Here is a 21,627-nt window from a genome sequence, read left to right on the forward strand (position 1 = left end):
TCTCCAGGACATTACATCAGTTCCTCCTTTACCCTTGGCATGAAAGTTCTTCCTCTCCTGGTCCTCCCAGACTTCCTAAGGCCTGGCCTGAGTGCACACCCACACACGAAGCCTTGAAGCCCAGGACATCAAAGAAAGCCCGCAGGTAACCAGATTACTGACCAACGCCTGTGACTGTTTTGAAATTTATAAGATGGGAAATGGATTCAGGAAATGGGATTTTTCAATACATGGTCTTCATCTTCCTTAAGTATTTTAAACCTTAATAAGCTTTTAAGTAAAGAAAGACATTCTGTAAATGGCATTTAGAAGAAAATATAGGAAAGTTCAAACTGGAACTGTCTTCAGTTGTTTACAGTGATCATACTCTGTGACAAATGAAAAGTGAACCATGGACAAAAGATAAATACATTTCTATGGGCAGCAGAATTGAGATCCATGTTATCTATAAAAGGAAAGTTTGCCTTATCTCCAGAAGATTACAGATCATTTTAGTCGGTGCCTGGTAAGCATTTATATGCATTTGGGTTAAAGTGAGGAAGTTAGTGCTTGTCATCCCAACCTATATCCTTGCAAGGTTAATTAAGCACTTTAAAAAAAAAAAAAAAAAAAAAAAGCTTTTTATAACAGATAATATCAAACCTATACAAAAGTAAAGAGAATTGTATAATGAATCACCATGTACCCATCACCAGTTTTGATGGTCAACTCAAGGCCAATCTTGTTTTCCCCTGTGGTCTACCTCCTCTCTCCTTCACCATCCCAGATTATTTCATAGCAAATTCCAGATACATAATTTCCCTTGTAAATAGTATCAACAGGCTGGGTGCGGTGGCTCACGCCTGTAATCCCAGCACTTTGGGAGGCCGAGGCAGGTGAATCACCAGGTCAGGAGATCGAGACCATCCTGGCTAACACAGTGAAACCCCATCTCTACTAAAAATGCAAAAAATTAGCCAGGCGTGGTGGCAGTTGCCTGTAGTCCCAGCTACTCAGAAGGCTGAGGCAGGAGAACGGTGTGAACCCGGGAGGCGGAGCTTGCAGTGAGCTGAGATCGCGTCACTGCACTCCAGCCTGGGCAACAGAGCGAGACTCTGTCTCAAAAAAAAAAGCAAAAAAAGTACTTGCTGTTTGACCAGAACAAGCCAAAGACCTAGTATCAACATAGGTCTCAAAAAAAGGCACTATAAAATCAATCACAGAGCCATCATATCACTTGAAAACTAGTAGTTCCTCGGTATCATCAAATAATCTACTAGTGTTCACTTTTTGCCAACCATCTCATAAATGTTTTTTACAGCCAGGCGCGGTGGGTCACGCCTATAATCCCAGCACTTTGGGAGGCCATGGTGGGTGGATCATCTGAGGTCTAAAGTTCGAGACCAGCCTGACCAACATGCAGAAACCCCATCTCTACTAAAAATACAAAATTAGCCGGGCATGGTGGCACATGCCTGTAATCCCAGCTGCTCAGGAAGGCTGAGGCAGGAGAATCACCTGAATTCCGGGAGGCGAAGGTTGCAGTGAGCCAAGATGGCTCCATTGCACTCCAGCCTGGACAACAAAAGCAAAACTCCATCTCAAAAAAAAAAAAAAAAAAAGTTTTTTACAGTTTGAATCAGAATCCAAACAACATCTATACATTGCAAATGGTTAATGTATCTCTTAAAGTCTTTTTCAATCTATAGGTTCCCATCTGTATCCTTCTTGTGTGTGTGTTTGAGCAGTCCCTCTCTTTAGGTTTTTTTAAAGAAGTCACTCATAATTAGTATATTCATATATATAATACATTATAAATATTAGTGTATACATATACACTGTATAAGTATATACTTATATAGTATTAGTTATACACCATATATTATATATACTATCATACTATGCATATATAGTATATTAGTATAATCTCCCCCTGTACATAGTTTCTTTTTTTCCTCTTGTTGCTTTCGAGATTTTCTCTATTTTTGGTTTTCAGCAGTTTGACTGTGGTGTACCTGGGTGTGGTTTTTATTTTACATATCTTACTTGAGATTCTTGGATCTTTGAATTTACTGTTGTTGATAATGTTGTTACCAAATTTGAGGACAATCTAGCTATTATTTTTTAATTTATCCTACCCTGTTTCTTTCTATATTCTCCTTCTTGGACACCAATTACATGTGTGTTAGACCATGTGATATTGTTCCACAGGTCACTGAGGATTTGTTTTGTTTGGATTTCATTTTTACTGATCTGTCTTCAAATTTTCTAACCCTTTCTTCTCTCATCTCCATTCTGCTATTAAGTCCATCTAGTCCAGTCTTTCATTTCAGATATTATACTTTTCAGTTATAGAATCTTTATTTTGTCTTTTTTTTAATTCCATTTCCCTTTTGGCAGGCTCTATGTGTCATCATTTATTACAACCATCGTTTTCTTTTAGGGCTTGAACTTATTTATAATAGCTGCTGTAAAGTTTTTCTGTTTGTTTGTTTGTGCTAATTCCAACATCTGCATTATCTCAAGTTCTGTTTCTGTTGATGGCCTTGCCTCCTTATTATGAGTAGCATGTTTGTATTTCTTCTCATATCTAGAAAATTGTGACTGGGTGCTGAGCACGTTGAGACACTGGATTGTGTTCTGTTCCACTGAAGAGCGTTGACTTTTGTTCTAGCAGGCAATCAAATTACTGGCCAGTGACTTTGAATCTGTAGAAGCATGGTCTTACGTTTCATTAGGTCCAATCTGTTTCTATTTTGCCTTTTGCCCTTAGCCAGATCCCCTTGTCCTAAGGTTTTTACTCCTACATTGTGGTCATTCAGGGGTAACAAACAGCCTGAAGTGTTTACAGAGCCTTCAAACTTGATGAGACTCAAACTCTGAACTCTGTCTCCACTGCAGTAGCCAGTAGCTGAGATTTCTGCTCATATCTTTTGATTATACAACTGTTGCTTTTCACTGAACTCCAAAGGGTCTCCCTGGCACTTGGGCTATTCAGTAGTCAGACAAGAATTTGAGGAAACTTTTACATTTAATCACTCTCCCCTCTGAGGCTCCCACTGTATGGGATTTGTTTCTTCAATTTTCTACCATTCTGGCAACTACCTACTCTATCTCAAGCAACTTTCTGTTTATCTTCTAACTGCCCTGTGCGGCACAGACTGGGGAGGAGCATGCAGTATAGGGCAGTTAGGAGATCAGCGGAACCAGGGAGAAAGCTGTTTAAACATGGACCTCACTCTGTGCAGGTCCCTTCTTTCAAGAGTGAAATCCCGGTTTTTGTCTGCCCTTGATACCTTCAAAAAGTTTTTTCAATGTATTTAATACAGTTTCTTTCATTTCTATCCATAGGACGGTTCCCTTGGTACAAGCCACTCTACTGTTGTTGAAACTGAAACTCCCCCTTTCCTTGTTTAGATAAGTGGTGGCAGATCATAAATACTTCATCTTGCTTTTCGTATCTAACCATAGATTCTGGATGCTAGTCCTTAGCAAAATATTGAGATACTCCTCATTCCTTTTTACATTTACATAGTAATCCATTGTTTAGAGATATATACTATAATTTATTAAATCAGTCTCCTATTGATAGCTATTCCAATGATGAGGCACTTTTGAACTTATGGCAGTGGGTTATACAGCAGTCACAAAATAAGCCCTTTGCTTTCAAGGAGATGATCTTTTAATATTATGAACAATATTTTTGTTCAGTGTTTCATATGATAGATGAGATCTAGTAGAACTTTCAAAAAAGAAAAAAGTCCCCATTTTCTTCTTAACCCTGTATAAAACTTAAAACCACCATGTCTGTCTCTGTTTACTGACCCTATCAAATTACTGAATTCCCTTTATGTGTTCTTTATATATATATTATCTTAATGGACAAAGGTGATATGTTTGACTTGCTTTACTTAGAACTGTGGACAATTCTTTGACCAGAACAAGGACAGCAAGCATGCACATCCTTTTGGTGAGGCTGCCCTGGGAAAAGATGTGGCCAGAGAGAGTTCATTGAGTTGGGTGAGCAGCCATGTAGAAATCTCCATTTTTATGGGCAGATTTCTGTCCTTCTGCACCTTAGCAGGGACTTCTGGAGCCAGGTGTGTGCTGGTCCATTCCCCAACCCAGCCCTCAGAGCTACTTCTGTTGCTGAGCTGTGTACACTTCTGATGTTATCCTCGCACACACATGCAACTTCGAGTGGGACGGGTTAGAGGTATTGTTAGAGGTGTCCCATTCATCCTGCTTCTTCCTTACCTCTGCCTGTCTCTGAGCACTTGTAGGGTCTGTGCACTCAGAAGCAAAGTGCTCCCAAAAGTTCTTTCAAGTTCAGTAAGATTGTCATTCTGTAAATTGGGGCCACTGTGCATGCTTAGAGCAGGTTTTGGTGACTTTGCGTCGTAGTTTCTATGTTGCAGTGACAGATGTCATGAGTACACAGGTTCTAAAATCTGACTGGAGTCTGGTTCTAATCTCCTAACTGACTGTTAGGAGATTGTGTGGCCTTGGGTAAGTTGCTTAACTTCTTTATGCCTCAGTTTTATCGTCTGTAAAACAGGGGTACTAGTGGTGTCTCCTGGTTAGGAGTGCTATAAGGTTGGGGTTTTTTTCTTTTTCTTTCTTTCTTTTTTTTTGAGACAAAGTTTTGCTCTGTCACCCAGGCTGGAGTGCAGTGGTGTGATCTTGGCTCACTGCAACCTCCACCTCCTGGGTTCAAGTGATTCTCATGCCTCAGCCTCCCAAGTAACTGGGATTACAGGTGGGAGCCACTGCACCCAGCCAGAAGTGCTGTTAAGTTTTAAACAGTGAAATCCAGCATCTAAGATATAGTTATTACTAATAATTATTACTAATATGATTAACATCAACACTAATACTAATAATTCCTAGAGGTAGAGAATATGAAAATTTTAGTTGTGAAAATGTAAGTCAATGAAAGCATCTAGAGAGAAACCCCTAAGAACGCTTCCCCCTGTGAAAGCGATGTAGAAGAGTTAAATGATGACCAAAAGATGAGGCATGGACGTTTGGCTTCCTTGTGCTTACAGGCCACAGGTAGGTGATTAACGGAATGCTTGCAGACATCCTTAGGTTGCCTGGCAATAGAAAAATAGTTTCAATATGCACACTTTACATTGTTAAGCGGTGAAAAAGACACTGCATTCTGGGGAGAAAGGTTCTTTACCCATAACCTACACGCTCCTCCATTTACCGCCTGGAGAGCCACGGGGAGGGTCCTGTCCTGCCAACTCACCATGATTGCCTTTCCCTCTGCTCCACAGATAACTGTGTCCAGAGGACCCCCAGGCCATCCGTGGATAATGTGCACCACAACCCTCCCACCATTGAACTGTTGCACCGCTCCAGGTCACCCATCACGACAAATCACCGGCCTTCTCCTGACCCCGAGCAGCGGCCCCTCCGGTCCCCCCTGGACAACATGATCCGCCGACTCTCCCCAGCTGAGAGAGCTCAGGGACCCAGGCCGCACCAGGAGAACAACCACCAGGAGTCCTACCCTCTGTCAGTGTCTCCCATGGAGAATAATCACTGCCCAGCGTCCTCTGAGTCCCACCCGAAGCCATCCAGCCCCCGGCAGGAGAGCACACGTGTGATCCAGCTGATGCCCAGCCCCATCATGCACCCTCTGATCCTGAACCCCCGGCACTCCGTGGATTTCAAACAATCCAGGCTCTCCGAGGACGGGCTGCATAGAGAAGGGAAACCCATCAACCTCTCTCATCGGGAAGACCTGGCTTACATGAACCACATCATGGTCTCTGTCTCCCCCCCTGAAGAGCACGCCATGCCCATTGGGAGAATAGCAGGTGAGTGAGCTCCCCTCTCGCTGCTCCAGCATCGTGGAGACCTGACAAAGCCCCACTCTCCCCTGTGATGCTTGCAGCCAGCCTCGCGCCATTCCCAATTAGGCGCCCTCCAAGGCTCTGTGAGGGCAAGTGGAGGCTTCTGCCTGCATGAGGCGAAATCCCTAATGGCTTGGTTAATGAGCCGCTGGGATCGAGTAGTTAATGAGCCTCAGAAATGTTAAGAAACAAATGTCCTACGTCCAGCTTACAAGGAGAGTCACATCAGAATCAAGGCTAAGCGAAAACATTTAAAATAAAAGGTTTATGAGCATGCTAATGGCCCTGTCCTGAAGTTTCCAGCAGCTAATTAATGACCAGACATAGCAAAAAGAAGCTTTGTCTCCGATTCAGGCCTGTAATTCCATCCTGCGAGCAGTAACGTCGTGCAGCCTTCACCTTGGGAGCGGGTAGGAGAGGAAAACAGGATTATGGTATTGGAGGCAGGTGTTGCTGGGCCATTTGACAGAGGAAACCACTCTCAGATTCTCTTTCATGTATGATAAGAAGCCCAAATTTGCTTACTTAAGGGAAGAAACCAATGGAAACCAGTGGGAAAAATATCTACACATTGTCTGTTTCCTAGGATGCTCATAATTTACGTGAACTCATTCTTCAGAAGCTTAATCCTCTAACCATGTGACAAGGTTAGCTCTTTTCATAGTGCATTACTTCATTAGTGGGATATTTGTTGAGCACCTGCTGTGTGCAAATAAATGCATTAGGAGTAGGATACAGAGCTAATTTAACATGCAATATCTTTTTCCCCGAGGAATTTAGAATATAGTGGAGGAGACAAAGGTGAAAACCACTAAGATATAAGGCAGAATGAAGTAAGCCCCATTTCCCATTCATTTTATGTACCAGCATTCATTGAGCACCTACTGTCTGCCGGAGTAATGAAGTGCTGTAGAAACAAAGCAGAAGGAAGGTGTGTTTTGACTGGAGGGACCAAGCAAGGCTTTGCAGGGGAGAGAGTGTGACACTGAAGTGATTGTGCTTTCAGTAGTGGAAGGGAGACCTGGAGACAGGAGAGAACAGACCTGTTCAGGGAAAGGAGAGAAATGCCCCCTCCTCCCTGAGCCCATAACCTGGTCAGAGTCCCAGCTGACCATCAGGGTGCTGCCATGCTGATGGCAATGGAATAACAGGCTCCTACAAGCCTACCTCTGCCTTGAGGTACTATCCCTTTTTTTTTTTTTTTTTTTCACACTCTGTTGCCCAGGCTGGAGTGCCGTGGCACGATCTCTGCTCACTGCAAGCTCCGCCTCCTGGGTTCACGCTGTTCTCCTGCCTCAGCGTCCCGAGTAGCTGGGACTACAGGTGCCCACCACCACACCCGACTAATTTTTTATATATTTTTAGTAGAGATGGGGTTTCACCATGTTAGCCAGGATGGTCTCGATCTCCTGACCTCGTGATCTGCCCACCTTGGCCTCCCAAAGTGCTAGAATTACAGGCATGAGCCTCCACACCCGGCCGGTACTGTCCCTTTTTTATTTAAATCATTTGTGTCTAGATTTTTCTCTGGCCCCAAGTGCACCACCAGTGTTGCCTCAGTTTCATTATTACAAATAATTTACATCAGGGATGTTGAATCAAGAAAATAAAATGACAAACAGAAATGACTTATATGTTTTAAAAACTATGAAAAAGGAAACGATATATGTTTGGGATTCAATTCAAAATGATCCTGCAGAGTTAGGGGGTGGGGTGTGGGTGGGGTCTACATGAAACAAGGCTAGCCATCACTAGCTGGTGGTTATATGTCTGGGTGATAGATGCATGGGGGTTAATATTGATCTCTCCGCTTTTACCTGTACATTAGATTGTTTTAATCAGAAAATGAACAAATAAAACTGGGGAAAAAAGAATAGTAGATAAGGAAGCAAAGAGCTTAGGCAAAACTTGTGAATTTCCCCGGATAATTGGAGAAGGAGGATGAGGTCAGTGTATTGCTGTGAATTCTGTAAATGACGCATTGTGCTTTCCAGGCAATACCCTTCTTGTCTATACACCCTCTTGTCTTGTTTCTTGTGTGGTGTGTGCAGCAGTACTTGACATTTTGCAGATACCTTTTGCTTGTTTATAATTCTCAGGACCGCTCTTAAGGTAGCTCATTACTGCAGTATTCATCTTATGTAGAAGGGTCATTTGTACAGGGGAAACCACAAAGGAAACTGAGCCCCAGAGAGGCAAAGGCCTTTGCCAAGGTCAGATAGGGGCCCTGTGCCCGAGGTGTGCAGGACAACCCTTGCTGCCCCATGGCTGCTGTCCGCAGTGCTGCCCTCATGGGCCTGGCTTCCTTCCCAAGATCTCTCCTGTCTACTTCCCAGGTGACACTGCCTTCACCACTTTTTGGGAATCTACCATAAGCCCATGAATCAAGAAAGATACATGGTTTAGACTTGAGGAGTTATTTTTCCATTGTTTAGTAGGTTTGTAAATTTCAAAATATTAGTCTCTTAAAATTATATTACTTTTTTTTTCTTTTTTTTTTTTTGAGACAGAGTCTCTGTCACCCAGGTTGGAGTTCAGTGATGTAATCTCAGCTCATGGCAACCTCTGCCTCCTAGGTTCGAGTGATTCTCATGCCTCAGCCTCCTGAGTAGCTGGGATTACAGGCACATGCCACCATGCCTGGCTAATTGTTTTGTAGTTTTAGTAGAGATGGGGTTTCACCGTGTTGGCCAGGCTGGTCTTGAACTCCTGGCCTCAAGTGATCTGCCTGCCTTGGCCTCCCAAAGTGCTGGGATTACAGGCGTGGACCGCTGCACCCAGCCTATACTACTATTTTTTTCATCTCATTCCGCAATATCAGTGTTTGATGATGGATGCAGCCTCATCAGTTAGGAAGCTTGGTAGAATACTGCACCCACCAGATGATGAGCCTGGGTGTCTATGGATGCCCGCTCTCTCAAGGGCACACAGAAATAGGCAACATGTGCTTTTCTTGATGGCTCTAGGAAGTCAGAATATTCATGTAAAATAATCCTGGGGCCTAGATCTTTTAGGGGAATGCATTAACTCCTTCAGTATGACACAGTGTCCTAAAACTAATTACCATGCTATAATGCCAAGTTTTTAAATCTCCCAATGTATATTTTAACTAATTTAACCAAATCCAAATTTAACTCATTCCACTGAAAGGCATTGTTTTTCTGTGAAGAAGGTAGGACTCGATGGTCCCTAAAGTTCCTTCCAGCTCTGCCAGTCTGTAGTCTGACAGTCTTGATTCTGTAACCCTCCCAAGAAAACACAAGAGTTTTAGGCACTTTTGTTTCTTTGAGGATAACCCTGTGTGTACTCCACTCTTCTGATATCTTTCTGGACTCCTCAGATCCTTGTAAAATTGATTCTGTTTATTGGAGGTGAAATTCATCGGGTGATTCCTGTGTACAATGTAAAAGTTCTGTCATTACTGAGCAGCCATAAAAAGCCTTTAAATCTCCATAAAGCAGCTGTTAGATGAGAAAACTTAGCCCCTTAAAGCTTTTTAAATGAGCACAGTACAAAAAGAAATGAAGGTGCTGCTGAATGTCAAACTGATGAGTACTATAGCTGGAGGGTATAGATGCAAATAGTACTCATGAATGTGGATCACAAAACGAAGCTAAATTCTTACTATTCAGATGTGATTTGTTCAGGTGCCCTAGGATTTATGCATTTGGACACCTTCTGCGTATAAGGCACTGTTCTGCATTCTTGATGGGGTGGGGACAGAGAGGTATAAGACAGTCTTTATCATGAAAGAGCTGAGCACAGTTAACTATAAAAGCAAAGCACGTGACATGTATCTTAGAAGGGCTCCTGTTAAGTACCGCGGGAGGTCAGAGTAGGGATGTCAGGGGAAGCTACGTGGAGGGCTGGCTTTTAGCTGGGCTTGGATGAATGCTTAGGATGTGGACAAGTGGAGATTAGAGAAAAAGAGGTCATTCCAGATGGAGAAAACTTACCAGGAGCAAAGCAAGATAAGGCTCAGTGTGTTTTTTCTATTTCAGGTAGAAATGTAAATCTACAAGTTGAGGTCTGTTGAGGTCATTTAAAAATCTATCATTTTTCAGGCTGGGCACTGTGACTCACACCTGTAATCCCAGCACTTTGGAAGGCCGAGGCTGGCAGATCACCTGAGGTCAGGAGTTCGAGACCAGCCTGGCCAACATGGTGAAACCCCGACTCTACCAAAAAATATAAAAATTAGTCAGGCATGGTGGCGCATACCTGTAGTCCCAGCTACCGAGGAGGCTGAGGTGGGAGAATCGCTTGAGCCTGGGAGGTGGTGGTTGTAATGAGCCAAGATTATGCCACTGCACTCCAGCCTGGGCAACAGAGTGATACCCTGTCTCAAAAAAAATACATATATATATATATGTTTTTATATATATGATATATAATTTTTCATAAATTCTTTTCATTATCTAATATCACTGAAATCCCATCGTACAATTAAGATACATGCAAATGTATGTCTGTTAGGTATTTACCATATGGAAAAACTAAAATAATCAAGAAAGGAAATTCAGTAGGTGGTTGACAGTTTAAATACAAATCACAAATGACATCTTTTTAAATATAACGTAGCTTATTTTTAAAGGTGTCACTTACTTTGCAAAGGATAAGGAGAAGTGTTATTAAGAGTTTACTAGGTTGGAATGGCTAGTGTTTACGAGAGAGAGTTTAGCACAAGACGGAGTGAGACAAGATGCCTGGGGTCTGTTTTGAATGCAGCAACCAATGGTGTATGGAACAGTGAAAAAGTTGCTTCTTTCTATGCTTGTTTTCTACTTGGTATCTTTAAGAACGGGCTATTTAGGAGCAAGGAGCCTAGCAGAAAGCATCTGTCAGTCTTCTAAAACTTTACCTACAAAAGTTTTACTGGCTTGTGTCCCACCAGTGTGTTTGAAAGTCAGAAAGTATATTGGCCACAAGCACCTGTAGGTGGCTGAGGTGTGACTGTAGTCACCCGTGAGTCATGTTTTCAGTATGTATGGAAATTCCTTATTTGGACTTGATTTCAAACATAGAAGGGCCTTTTACAGGTGAAGGAACTGAGATTCAGATACATCAAGAGTCTAGCCTCGAGCTTCTGTTCAGCGTTCTTCCCAAAACGATTGTTCCCTTCTGGTGTGGGACTCTAGAGCAAGGATTGAAAACTGTGGCCCAAACTGTGGGCCAAATCCAGCCACCATCTGTCTTTTTTAAAATCAAGATTTCCTGGAAAACAGCCAAACCCATTTATTTGGTATTGCCTATGTCTGCTTCCATGCTGCAGTGGCAGAGTTGAGTAGTTACAACAGAGATTGCATGGCCAGCAACACCTAAAATATTGATGAACTGGCCCTTTACAGAAGACATTTGATGTTCTCTGCCTTGCAACCTTGTATACCCGGTGTTCAGTAAGCTTGGAATCATAGGTGCAATGTAGGATGCAGGCTTAGAAAACAGTCCCCCTGCTCTCAAGGAATTATTTGCACTTTAGATGACAAGGCGTGTTTAAGACACGTGGAAAGAACAATAACCAGTTATGTAAGAGAACAGACAGGTTCTGGACTGCAGGCTATATTTTCAGACCAACCAGCATAGTTACGAAAACAGCATTAACATAACAAAATACGGCTAAGTAAAAGAAATGATTTATTTGCACTTTGGATTATATAGTTCTTCATTCATTGATTCAGAAATTATTGCCAGTCTGCTCATGTGCCAGGCATTGTTCTAGATGATAGGGCACTGCATCTCTGAATGCCAAAGTTCGTATCCTTGCTGGTGGAAGGCAACGTCCTCTTGCTTTATGCCATGACACACACTAAGCTCCTACTTTGACTATAGACAGCTAAATCTTAAAAGAAAACTTCTCAGTCATTTTCGTTTTCTCTTCAAGTACTTTAATTCCATTAAAACCTAAGCCACCAGATCTCTTCCTCGGCCATAATCCAAAACTGCTGAGGAAGAAGATTCCTTGGTACACTGAGAATTGTTTCATAATCCATTCATTTCATAACCCCTCATTTGCTACCCAAAAGTGGGGACCTAAATCTGTACAGATTTGGGTGTTCAAAGCCCATGGCCTGCCCAAATAGAGAGTATCACCCTTCTTGTGTTTATCTCACAACTTTTGCTGAAAGTCTCTCCATCTTTGTGAACATGAACTTCTCGATTTGTGAGGCTATCACTGGTCAATTGGGTCATTAATCCTGCAGCAGGCAAGACACAGAATTTCCTCTCAGCTCCAGGTCTCCTCACTCCTAACCCTCTTAGAACACACTCTGCAGCAATCCTTGGAATCTTTAATGGTAGCCTTTTGGGACTTTAAAAAATACGTTTACTATCTCTCAAGGTTACATCCTTAACAGAAACAAAAAGATGCTAATCAGGGAGACATCAATTTGGTCTTCTTTGTCACCCAACTAAAACAGTGTACTTTCTTTTTTGTTTGTTTGTTTTTGTTTTTGTTTTGTTTTGAGACGGAGTCTCACTCTGTCGCCCAGGCTGGAGTGCAGTGGCCAGATCTCAGCTCACTGCAAGCTCCGCCTCCCGGGTTCCCGCCATTCTCCTGCCTCAGCCTCCCGAGTAGCTGGGACCACAGGCGCCCGCCACCTCGCCCGGCTAGTTTTTTTGTATTTTTAGTAGAGACGGGGTTTCACCGGATTAGCCAGGATGGTCTCGATCTCCTGACCTTGTGATCCGCCCGCCTCGGCCTCCCAAAGTGCTGGGATTACAGGCTTGAGCCACCGCACCCGGCCAAACAGTGTACTTTCTTGGTTTTGTTTTATTGACTGGATGAATTATATATACAGAGATTCAGTTCGGGAAGCCTCTGAAGCAAGATGAAGAAAACAGTATGAAACTCCAGAGAAAGCAGTTTGAGGCTTGCCCTCAGGGGCTTCAAGGACCGGGAGAAGTCACTGTATTCCGACATCTTGCTTCCGTCTCCACTTCCTCCCACAGTGTTTAATGCTGCTGTGAATTTGTTTCGAAGGAAGCCTATGGACATTTTTTTTTTTTTTAATTTTGTACATGAGCCTCAGGAGCAGCCTTGACGGCTAAAAGACCTTATAAACAAGAAGTGTGAAGGGACTGCATGGAAGTGCTGGGGGCAAGTCTCAGCCGTCGGCCTTTGTTGGAAGGTGTGGGGCATGCAGACACATGTGCACCTTCGCACACATGCATCTGTGCATAAATATCTGTGTTTGCAGGAAAGAAAAGATAGGGTTGTGGGATGTCCCCAGAAGCCACAAGGATTCCAGAGTTTTAGTACCAGGTGAAAGAGCCGCTTCCTCCCACACTACCTCTGGGAGATGCCCTTCTGTAGACCTCTGTAGCCCAGTACCCTCAAGAGCTCCTGGAGACAGACAGCCCGGAACAGTCCTAGGGAAGCAGCGTGGGCCTGTGGCAAAAGCCTGGACTGCGAGGTCAGCAGGATTGGAATCCAGTTCTTGACTCCCAAGCAGGTGCATAATGTCCCTGAGCCCTCCTTTCCTTATCTGTAATATTGAGAACCCATTTCTGGGCTCTTTTGACTGTTAATGAGACAACGTGTGAATACATGGCACAAGAAGGTTAACTGCTACAAGTTACTGTCCCCACTCTGCCTCACTGCTGAGCTGCCAGCCTGTCCATCTGAGAGGGACTGTGTAGGAGCTGTGGGTGCAGCCAGCACAACTGCCTGCGGAGCCACGCAGGGCACTGACAGTGAAGGCCTGTGAGGGGTGCCCTTCAAGGCCACCTCCGTTTTCTTATTTCCTGGGAGATTTACTTCCGTGCTCCTGCTTCCCCTCCCTGAAGCTTTGCCTGCTGTCCATATTTGGAGGGGATTAATAAGATGAGCACTGGGGAGGGGAGGAGCCATCACTCCAGCAGGAATATTGCCAGCGGCTGAGTCACGGCACTTTATTTTCAGTGTGAACGACTGAGAAATCAAAGAGCCCTAAAAGAGGAGGAAGTTTCAGGACAATGTTTTTAAAAGATAAAAAAACATCAACAGCATGGTGGCTGAGTGGAAAATAATAGAAGGGGCTTGAGGAGACTGGAAATTCCAGTTTGTGTAAGGGCGCACAGTGCTGTAATACAGAGTCCCTACCTCTCTGCAGTCCCCGGATGTGAATTCCCAGGCTGCACCCACACCTGAGCAAAGCAGAGGCTGGGCCTTACTAGGTTCTGGCTGCGGGCTGGATCTCAGCTGCAGGGTGCGAGTTTCGGATACTGGTGTTTCCTAGCCTCCTCCACACCTTATGTAATCGGAGGTGAAAAGGTCCAGCCTCGTTTGCAGCTGTGGTTCTTCTGTCCCAGGAAGCCAGGAAGCATAGATTTTTGTATTATTTGCCTCCACTTCTCCCTCCCGCAGCGTGCCACTGTGCACATATGTTTTCTGTTTTCCTGAGCCACGGCAAAGCACAAGCAATTGCCCATTGTAAACACACCTCTGCGTGTCAACACACACCTGGCTGCACTGGAGTGACCAACTTTCTGCTTCTAGGTAATGGCTGGTCTAGAATGGAGGAGGAGGAGAAAAAAAAACCAAGCAGCAGATGGCCCCCTGAACGTTGCAAACCGTGTTTCTCTAAGCAGGGTTTCTCAACACTCTTGATATTTGGGCCAAATAGTAATTTGTGCGGTTGCTTAGTATATTGTAAGATATTTAGCAGCATCCCTGGCCTCTACCTACCAGATGCTAGGAGCACCCTCCACCCCAGCGTGACAACCAGAAATACCTCCAGATATTGCCAAATGCCCCCAGTTCAGAACCGTATTTGTAAAGCTTAGTAGCACCTTTTTATTTCGTATGGTACTTTGCGTGTTTTGTTGCTGAACTGGAAATAAACATATTAATTTTTAGGTAATAAATTTCAACAAATGTATCAGGGACACGCAGCCTCTCCATTGGTAATTATACCCATGGGACTGTCATTTCCAGGCCTTCTTTAAAATTCCACTTGGGCAGTTAAAACAACGTAAAATTACTTTCTTAGAGGCTTTCCTGAAATTTAAATTAACCATAATCATTACATATTCCCTATGTCAATAATTTGACTTGCCTACTCAAGTTTTTTAAGCATCAGTTTTGTCTAGTGTGGTTTTTTTCTTTAGAAACCATGTTGGTGATGTGTGAATTGCCCATCTTTTTACAATCTCTGCTCAATAAGTTTATACAATGAGTCTCTGGTAAGAGACAGACGTGGGAGTGAAAATATTTCTCCTTAACCACAGGAAGGGATTTTTTACAATGCCTTTAGCTGCGGATACCGAGGGTACCTCACCCAGCAGGAAGGCGAGGGAACTATACTTGGGCTAAACACTTTCATAAACTACTTCTCCTGGACAAGAAAATGCAAATAGTAGAAATTTCTTTAAAATATCCATGTGCCTTGAGATAGAAGAAAGCCCTTTAGTTTAAGAAAAATGCACTTAAAATTAATACCTTGTGATCCAAAAACATTTTATACATATATGTTCAAGTGTTTTGAAGTGGAATGAACTTCTGTTTATAGAGTGTGGTGCACTTTATTATATAGTATTGTGCATTTACATTGATGATCAAAGAACACTGTATCTATGCAGACATGGATTCCGAAAAGGCTGAAAAATTCCAGGTGAGCCGTGACAGCAACCTTTAAAGGATCTAGAAACCTAAGGAGGATCTGCCTTTTATTTAATAGAAATCTTAGAGACAAAAATAACTGACATGGCTTGAATGTCAATTGTTTAAAAAAAAAAAAAAGGAAAAAAATCTGTTGTGTGGTCAGGCAGTTATTTTTATCATCTAGGCATCGTTTTTACCAAAGAAACAAAACAATCGATAATGTTATAAAAGCCACTTATACTCTGAGCTTGAAACAACTGCTTTATGCCACAAATTCCTACTGCTATCTCCGTTAGTGACTGAGTAATTCAATATGTCCTGAATGTCAACATATTTTTATTACTCAGCTAAAGTTGGCTTTGCTGGATTAAATGTCATTTAAAATGATCGATTGGCAGCTTGTTTGGGGTTGTTTTCACATTTATGAAAGGAAAAAGTTCGCCGGATACAAATGTTCTTGAAGCTCACGGGGAAACGGCGTTCTCTGAAAGCCCTGCCCTTCCTTTGCCATCTGATAAGTAGATAACATTCTAGGTCCCGGTTTGATGCCTCCGAAAAACCAACATGGTAGCCCAGCGCAGGTTAAGCCCTTACATGGAGAAATGGTCTGGTTCACATTTCACTGTTTGGTGAGTAGTGGAACGTACCATTACAGTAAAAGAGAAGCAACAGAAACATGCAGTGAAAACCCCCATGCTTGTGGATGGAAAACTCTCCGCTTTGTTTTAGCTCTACGGTAGGCTTCTGAGTGGGGTGCCTTCCGCCTGGAGTCAGGAGGGCTGCCATGATGTCAGTCACCTTCATATGGGCAAAATGTCTTTATATCAAACTGTAAAAGACAACCAGGTAGTTTCTTAATTGCTGAAATTTATTAAAATAAACACACTAGAAAATCACATTCCCAATCCAGAGGAATCCACTGGTGTCGTTGGCCTATTTGCAGTGAAAATGATTGTAAACCTATAGGGAGACATGGGAGGGGTTGCACACACACTGCCTTTGTTCCTCCTGATTTACTGGCTTTTTTTCCCCTATAGATACAGTCTCACTCTGTCACTCTATCGCCCAGGCTGAGCGTAGTGGGTTGATCATGGCTCACTGCAGCCCCAAACCCCTGGGCTCCAGCAATTCTCCCATTTCAGCCTCCCAACTAGCTGGGATTACACGCATGTACCACTACGCCCGGAAAAATTTTAAATTTTTTGTAGAGATGAGGTCTCGTTATGTTGCCCAGGCTGGTCTTGAACTCCTCCTGGGCTTTCAAGCAAGCCTACCGCCTCTGCCTCCCAAAACTTTGGGATTATAGGTATAAGCCACCACGCCCAGCCCTAATTTACAGGCACTTTATGTGATAAGATTTGATTTTGTCAGATGTTTTCCAGTTGGAAGAGATTATGGAAAATTAAAATATATCTGCCATTTGATCGTAGGAGAAACAGTGAAATATTAAGCCACAGCTGAGTTCTGGCCTTAGTCCTTTTGAGGCTGCTCTGACAAACGTGCCATAGACTGGGTAGTTTATACCCAGTAGACACGGACTGCTCCACAGTTCTGGGGGCTGGGAAGATCAAGGCCCTGGCAGATGAGGCATCTGGTGAGGGCCCACTTTCTGGTTCATAGACAGCATCTTTTTCTGTGTCTTCACTTGGTGGAAGGGTGAGGGGTCTCCCTCAGGCCTCTTTTAAAAGGGCACTAATCCCACTCACAAGGGTGGAGCCCCCAAGACCTAATCACCTCCCAAAGGTACCTTGGCAGTTAGGATTTCAACAGATGAATTTGGGGAGGACATGAAGATTCAGACCACAGCAGATCTCTATTTTCCCTTTAGAGTGAAAGTGACTCAAGACAAGAAGATGCTTGCAAGGGAAAAAGACACTTTGCCACTTTTTACTGCTTTGCCTAGAAACTAGAATCATCCTCCTTCAAATACCTTAAAAATGAGCTAGATTGGCCGGGCGCGGTGGCTCAAGCCTGTAATCCCAGCACTTTGGGAGGCCGAGACGGGTGGATCACGAGGTCAGGAGATCGAGACCATCCTGGCTAACATGGTGAAACCCCGTCTCTACTACAAAAATACAAAAAAAACTAGCTGGGCGAGGTGGCGGGTGCCTGTAGTCCCAGCTACTCGGGAGGCTGAGGCAGGAGAATGGCGTGAACCCGGGAGGCAGAGCTTGCAGTGAGCCGAGATCCGGCCACTGCACTCCAGCCTGGGCGACCAAGCGAGACTCCGTCTCAAGAAAAAAAAAAAATGAGCTAGATTATTCTCAGTCTACAGTAGGACACTGATTTCTCAAGGTACTTATGATGCTCGGGTTACTCATCTTCTCCACACCCCCCACCTCAGCCTGCCCTCTGGCAATACAGAATGCAGCCATGGCAAGATGGGGTGGGCAATAGAAGTGTCTGGACAGCTTCTGTTGTTAGAATGGAGTTCACACTCCAGAACTATGGTGTCATTGTTTTAAGAAGGAGGCCACTTGTCCTTTTCCAAAACACAATCAGTGACATACTACATTAATGTTTAAACACAGATAATACAGAAGAAAGGATACCATAAGGGATACTAAAGATTTAGGGTCGCTGTACGTTTAATGGTAGTTCCTTGAAAGATTAAGCTTCTGGAAAATGCCACATTTTTCTGTCGGTGTCTTCTGCTGTTCAAAGAGAATGCTGGAGTTCAGAAAAGGTACACTGAGCAGGTGTACTTTGTTCTGCAAAGCCCTAAGATTTTACGAACGTATACCCATTAACGAGTTTCTCTGAGACTAGAAATTGCAGTGGGAAGTGTGTCATAGCATGGGCTCTGGGGTCATACAGAGCCAAGAATCCTGTGTGTCATTCATAAGCTGTGTCCTTCTGAGTAAATCATCAAACCCTCCCAGCCCCAGCTTCCTGGTCTATAAAATAGGAATAGCAACAGCACCTGCCTCATAAGGTGGCATAAGGGTCAGATGTAACCAGGCTTGTCGAAGCCACAGCACAGTACCCACAAATAGCACCCACTAAATACCGTTGTTATTTTTATTACTTTCTCTTCCCTCCCATTATCACTAATACAGTAATCCTGTAAAGTAAGTGCTGTTATTCCCACTTCATAAGTGAGGCAACGGAACCTCAGGAAGATTAACAAACATGTTCAGGATGGCCCAACTGAATTCCCCTTGTAAATATACCCCCAGAGAAGGGTGTATGTCTTTCTCTGCAATGCAGATGTATTGGCTGTAATATATTCCAAGTCTCAACTGGACACTCCCCTTTCAAATGTGCCAGGCCCAGGCCTCGCCCAAAGTGAAAAAGAAAGAACACTGTAGTGCAGGAGTCCAGAGTGCAAATCCCTGTGACCTCAGGCAAGTTATTTCAACCTCTCTGAGGATCAGAAATAATACAGGTAAAGTGCTGAGTTCATACTTGGCATTTAGTAATGGATCTTCCATCACCAGCCATTCTGACGAGTGCCTATAAAAAGTGGGCATTTCCAGAATCATGCAGTGAACACCTGGAAATTGATGTTGCTTCTCCTCATCTGGAGGCCAGTTAATCTTTAACTCAACCTAGAAGGCACACATCTGTCCCCAGCTACCTCTCCAGGTTCTGCTGGGGGGCAACCATACACTTTCATTGCACACATCCAGAAAGTCATAGAACAAGGGGAAGGTGCACATCACGTCGTCGTCTTTTTTTTTTTTTTGGCGATGGAGTCTCGCTGTGTTGCCCAGGCCGGAGTGCAGTGACACGATCTCGGCTCACTGCAACTTCCGCCTCCTGGGTTCAGGCGATTCTCCTGCCTCAGCCTCCCAAGTAGCTGGGATTTCAGGCACACGCCACCATGCCTGGCTAATTGGTTATATGTTAGTACAGACGGGGTTTCACCACATTGGTCAGGCTGGTCTCAAACTCCTGGCCTCAAGTGATCCACCCGCCTCAGCCTCCCAAAGTGCTGGGATTACAGGCATGAGCCACCACACCCGGCCATGTCTTCTCTTTTAATTTACAAACCCACAGCTGAAAGCCAAGGCCCAACACCATGCCTAGGCCATATTAAATCACTTAACACTTAATAAATATCCATTGCCTGACTGAGTGTTCAAACATCAGTTCTGCAAATGGAGAAAGTGATTTTTGCACTGGGCTGCTTTCTGCCATGATCCATTGTATCAAAACATTTTTTAAAAGCCTCCAAAGTGTGATAGAATGAGCATATCTGTATTTCTTTTTAAAACCATGCTAGCCACAGTTCCCACAGAGTCACCAAGCCACATAATTTTTCTTTTCCCACCATTTTTCACTCCTCACTCGTTTTTGCTATGTTTTTAGCCTACCCCAGCCTTCTCATCTTTATCCATCCGTCTCCCACCAACACCAGGCTAATCTTTTCACCCCACCACACAGCTCTCTCTGTAACATCAGGACCCTCTTTCCACCCTTTTCTCCTTCCAGGCTGCATTAACACACATTCAGAGCCCGTTCATTCACAGTTAGAACTTGCTTCCCGTCTTTCACATGGGCTCTGCCCAGGTTTAAGTTTGGGTCACGACTGTGGACTTCCGGGTCACTGTATCATCATCTGTGGAGGGAGGCTGTTGCCTGGATCATCTCTGAGGCCTCCAGTGGGTCAAAGGTCACACAACAGGACCTCCCTCCATCTCTCTGGGCCTTCATTCCTTCCCTGTAAAACAAGGAAGTTAGACAATCAGTCAACCCAAGCTAGGCAGAAGCAGTTGCTGGATTGTTTTTTGATTCTTCTGGTTAGTGACTCAACAAGAAACGTTTTCAACAGTGTTTTCTTGCCCTTTTCCTCTGTAGACTGTAGACTGCTTTGGGATTACGTCTATCAGTTGCTTTCTGACAGCCGGTACGAAAACTTCATCCGATGGGAGGACAAAGAATCCAAAATATTCCGGATAGTGGATCCCAACGGACTGGCTCGACTGTGGGGAAACCATAAGGTAAAAGGGCAGCAGATATCTGCTCCATAAACTAGTGCTGAAATGAAGTCTTTATCCCTGGATTGGAGGATAATCGTCTATCTTCTGCTTTTTACATCTGCCCATACTTATTTAGTTTATTTCTTGCTAGGCAAGCAATTAGGCAGTTGCAAAGGGAAGGAAATAATTAAAGATGCATCTTTCCATTTGTTCCTGAGACCAGGTGCCCATTAACTCACATATCCTGGTTTACTGGGCTGCATCATGAGTGACTCTTGTTTCCACTCCCCTTGACCTGATCCCGCCACCTCCACTGTTGTTAGGGACTGGGTAAAAGGGAAGTACGGCAAGACTCTGTGACTCACAGGGGACCTTTGGGAAGTGCCACTTCTTTTCTGCTCAGTTAGAAACTCCCATGTTCCCCAAAGCCCATTTCTTCATAGGAAATACTTACATTCTGGCTGTAAAACATCCCCTTTATAAGCAAGCGATGCAAGAAGTTTGCCCCACAATTTTCCAAACTGAGAGGAGGGAATGGCATTGAATAAAGTCTTTTGCAGTAAGGAAGACGGCTCAAGTGTGGAGATGTAAAAAGTGGGTAGCCGTGATCCAGGCCAGCCGATAGGTGGACCTGAAGCAAAGCCTGATGTTGGCACGGTGGTGGCACAACCTCAATCTGCTGAGTGAGAAGGCAGAGAGGCCCAGCCAGGTGTGCCCAGACCTGCAGCCTTCTAAGAAGGCAGTGGGTAATGCAGACCATGACCAAATATGGCAAGGCCCCACTGACAGATACTTCCATGTGTGAGTCACTGAGAAAAATCCCTCTGCTACTCCCACATTGTACCATTGCCTCAGGCCCAGAACCACTGTATTCTTGCTTCCACAACAGGAATTTAAACAAAAAAATTGTCTTCCTTAAAACGACAGACCAGAAACACAAGTTTGAGAAAAGGTCATTGCAACAAAAAAAAAGAAATGCTGTGTGGGTCAGAAGGTGAAGGTGACCCAGAGATAGGGGGAACCTGCAGGAAATTCCTTAGGCGGAGCAGAGAGCAGTCTTGGGAAAAGGAAATAAGGGAGGCTGCTATGGGATCTGTTTTATTAGCTAGGGCTCCAGGACTTCGGACAAAGGGTGATTCACCTTAGGAGTAAACCTTGGTGACAGGGAATATAAAAAGCTAAACGGTGGGGACAGATGTGCCTGGAAGGCAGCAGATTAGCAGGTAGCTTCCCAAACTGGCAGGGCCACAGGCAGCAGCTGAAGAGCTTTTATTTTAAT

At 44.0% G+C, this 21,627-nt stretch overlaps 1 protein-coding gene across 5 annotated transcripts in view; it reads left to right on the forward strand.

Moving 5' to 3' along the window:
• ETV6 (ETS variant transcription factor 6) overlaps positions 1–21,627 on the forward strand; it is a 248,663-nt gene that overhangs the window by 217,618 nt on the left and 9,418 nt on the right. For 4 of the 5 annotated variants that reach the window (XM_021922053.2, XM_021922054.2, XM_021922056.2 and 1 more), the window contains 3 exons: positions 5,262–5,807; positions 14,188–14,319; positions 20,227–20,369. In XM_021922053.2, the coding sequence (XP_021777745.2) occupies positions 5,262–5,807; positions 14,188–14,319; positions 20,227–20,369 (821 nt within the window). The remainder of the gene's footprint in view (positions 1–5,261; positions 5,808–14,187; positions 14,320–20,226; positions 20,370–21,627) is intronic. The other variant, XM_017945671.3, reaches the window with a different exon arrangement.

The sequence above is a fragment of the Papio anubis genome, chromosome 9, assembly GCF_008728515.1.
Source record: "Papio anubis isolate 15944 chromosome 9, Panubis1.0, whole genome shotgun sequence".
Lineage (NCBI taxonomy): Eukaryota > Metazoa > Chordata > Mammalia > Primates > Cercopithecidae > Papio > Papio anubis.